The sequence below is a fragment of the Chrysochloris asiatica genome, unplaced genomic scaffold (assembly GCF_000296735.1).
Source record: "Chrysochloris asiatica unplaced genomic scaffold, ChrAsi1.0 scaffold00031, whole genome shotgun sequence".
In the NCBI taxonomy this organism is placed as follows: Eukaryota; Metazoa; Chordata; class Mammalia; order Afrosoricida; family Chrysochloridae; genus Chrysochloris; species Chrysochloris asiatica.
Window position 1 is genome coordinate 7,653,188 of NW_006408549.1, and position 2,582 is coordinate 7,655,769.

A 2,582-nucleotide genomic window follows, 5' to 3' on the forward strand; every position below is an offset into this window, starting at 1 on the left:
GAGAGTGGGACCCTACCCAGAGAAGCAGCGATGCCTGAGATAGAGGCAGAGATGATGACGTGGAGTGATGAAGCGGCTGGGGACTTTGGATCCAGAGAGGGAGAGGGACTGTGTGCTGAAGACTACGGGGGGAGGAGTATAGGGGGCGGGTTTGTAGAGTATACCCTTTGGTAGGTTGGAACCATGGCAATGAAATGATAAACAATAGAATGAATGTAAAACTAAAGTTCTCTCATGTAAACTATCATATAATTCACAATAAAACATTAAAAAAAAAAAAGACTAGGTTACCTTTTTTTAACTTTCATAAAGAAATACACCAAAAACCTGTGCAAGTTATAAATGGATAATTTCTAATTCCCCCATCCAAACGAACATAAAACTGGATAGTACATGAGTCCAAGAATAATTTTATGATAGATTCCCCAGCATCACTTTGCAAATTATATCCAACTTAAAGTACGCTTCAGTAACAATCACACAAATTAAAAATAGCAAATCTTTGTTTGTTTACCTTCCATAGTTCAATGGCCACAGGCTGATTTGGTGGACTGTCCTGGTATATGTCTTCCACAGTATCTTTCCAAAACTGCATTCGCATCAGTCCAATCGTCTTCTCAGACACTGAGTCCTTCACCTGTAGAGCAAGTTTATACCCTATAATAAATGCACCATTCACAATGTCCTGCTGTAATTCTGCACAATTGTTTCTGATAAAAGTTAAGTTTCACTCATATTTTTGTTTTAATTTTTCCTTTGAATTATATCAGCTAAATTGTTGCCATGAGCAGTTTTTCAGGTAAAAGCAGCAAACTACTGAGTGCTGCATTAAAAATATTTCCAGCGTTTACATTCCTAAATAGGAGGGATTCTTCTAGGAAAAACAGAGACAGAAAGAAGAGAAATATTTGGATAGAGAGTCTTAAGAGATTAACCAGTTGCAACATATGAACTTTACTTAAATCCTGATTTGAACAGTTAAAAAAAAAGCAAAAAGAGAGACAGAAAGAGACATACAAACGATTGAGAAAGTCTGAGTACCAAAGTTTAATAACATTAAAGAATTGCTGTTAAGTTTTACATATGATAATGGTAGTGCAGAGTGCGGTTCTGTTTTTTAAAAGTGAGTTCTGTGGTACCTTGAATTTACTTGATATGACTTTTTTTTTTCTTATACACATTTATTTATTTACCTGTTCACTTTTTTTTTTAAAGTTTTTATTGTGAATTGAGTGATAGTCTACATGGTACGACACCAGTTTTGCACTCAAACGGCATCTTGTTTCATTATAATGATTACAATCCCCTTTTTTGATATACACAAAACCATGCAGGAATATACTGTCATTTAAACAACCAAAGGATACATGTTGCACACCAGCCTCCTGCCCATCAGCACACAGCCTTTCTTTTTCCATGAGTCTAAAGTCCTCAGCTGCTCAATCTCTCCATGCCATCACCTCTGCCTCCGTCTCTAGTGTCACTGCTTCTCTGGTTAGGATCCCACATTTCACTGACGCTCTTCCCTCTGTTCTTGGAATGTAAGATTAACTACTCCCCCCTTTTTGTTACATCTACCTATTCAATTGTGACAATCACAATTAGTCATGATAAAATTGATAGTGGTGGTGGTGTGTCCTGGAGTCAATACCGACTCATAGCGCCCCTATATAGGGTTTCTGAGGCTATAAATCTTTATGGGAGCAGAAAGCCTTGTCTATCTCCCACAGAATGGCTGGTAGATTCAAACTACTGACCTTGGGGTTATCAGCTCAATTTGTAACCACTACACTACTAGATCTCCTTATGATAATAATTATTCACTATTAAATCAAAAGAATCCTATATCCATCTCCTTTCACCTGACCATCTAAACAAGATGGAAACTATTCAGTGGGGATTCTACCTTCCCCCACTTGCTCTGAACCTAAACTCCCTCTGGAAAATTTGTAAACCAGCCACTTCATGTCTTTATAGGCCCGCATTTTAGGTAGCTTATGTTTGAGTTGCTTGTCCCTATCAAGACTGTGCACTGAGGGGATATAGGCTTGATCCTTCACTTGAAGACTCCTTCCCTATCAGTTGGCATTTTGTCAAGTTCATCAAATTGTAGCAATTTACACTTACTTCCTGTATCAAATTTCTTTATCTTCCTCTAGTTGAATTTTGATCAACAAGCCATCCAAGCTAGGTCAAATGGGTACTATCTGAAAGTTTGGATGTTCTTCGGCACCTCCCCCTATTTGATATTCACTGGACTGTTTACTCTCAGCTCTAGCCCACAATGAATAGGTCAGTGTTCATGGACTCAGTGATTGCAAGGTTTTTTTTTTGTTTTTTTGTTTTTTTAATTCAAGGTTTTTATTGTGGATTGAGTGAAAGTTTACAGGATACATCATCAGTTTCACATTCAACAATTCATATAACTTGTTTCATTACATTGATGATAATCCCCTCCACTTAACAGCAGTTAAAAGAATTTCTCTCTATCCACTTTAGCTTTTTTTTAAAAACACACAAACAAAAAAACCCACTCAGGCATATATAATAATTTACATCTCCAAAGGGCACATTCTGCAAGT

General features: G+C 37.1%; 1 protein-coding gene across 1 annotated transcript in view; it reads right to left on the reverse strand.

Annotated features, from left to right (window-relative positions):
* NDUFAF6 (NADH dehydrogenase (ubiquinone) complex I, assembly factor 6) overlaps positions 1-2,582 on the reverse strand; it is a 73,940-nt gene that overhangs the window by 56,439 nt on the left and 14,919 nt on the right. Inside the window, exon 3 of the mRNA XM_006859206.1 lies at positions 515-637. Within this exon, the coding sequence (XP_006859268.1) occupies positions 515-637 (123 nt within the window). The remainder of the gene's footprint in view (positions 1-514; positions 638-2,582) is intronic.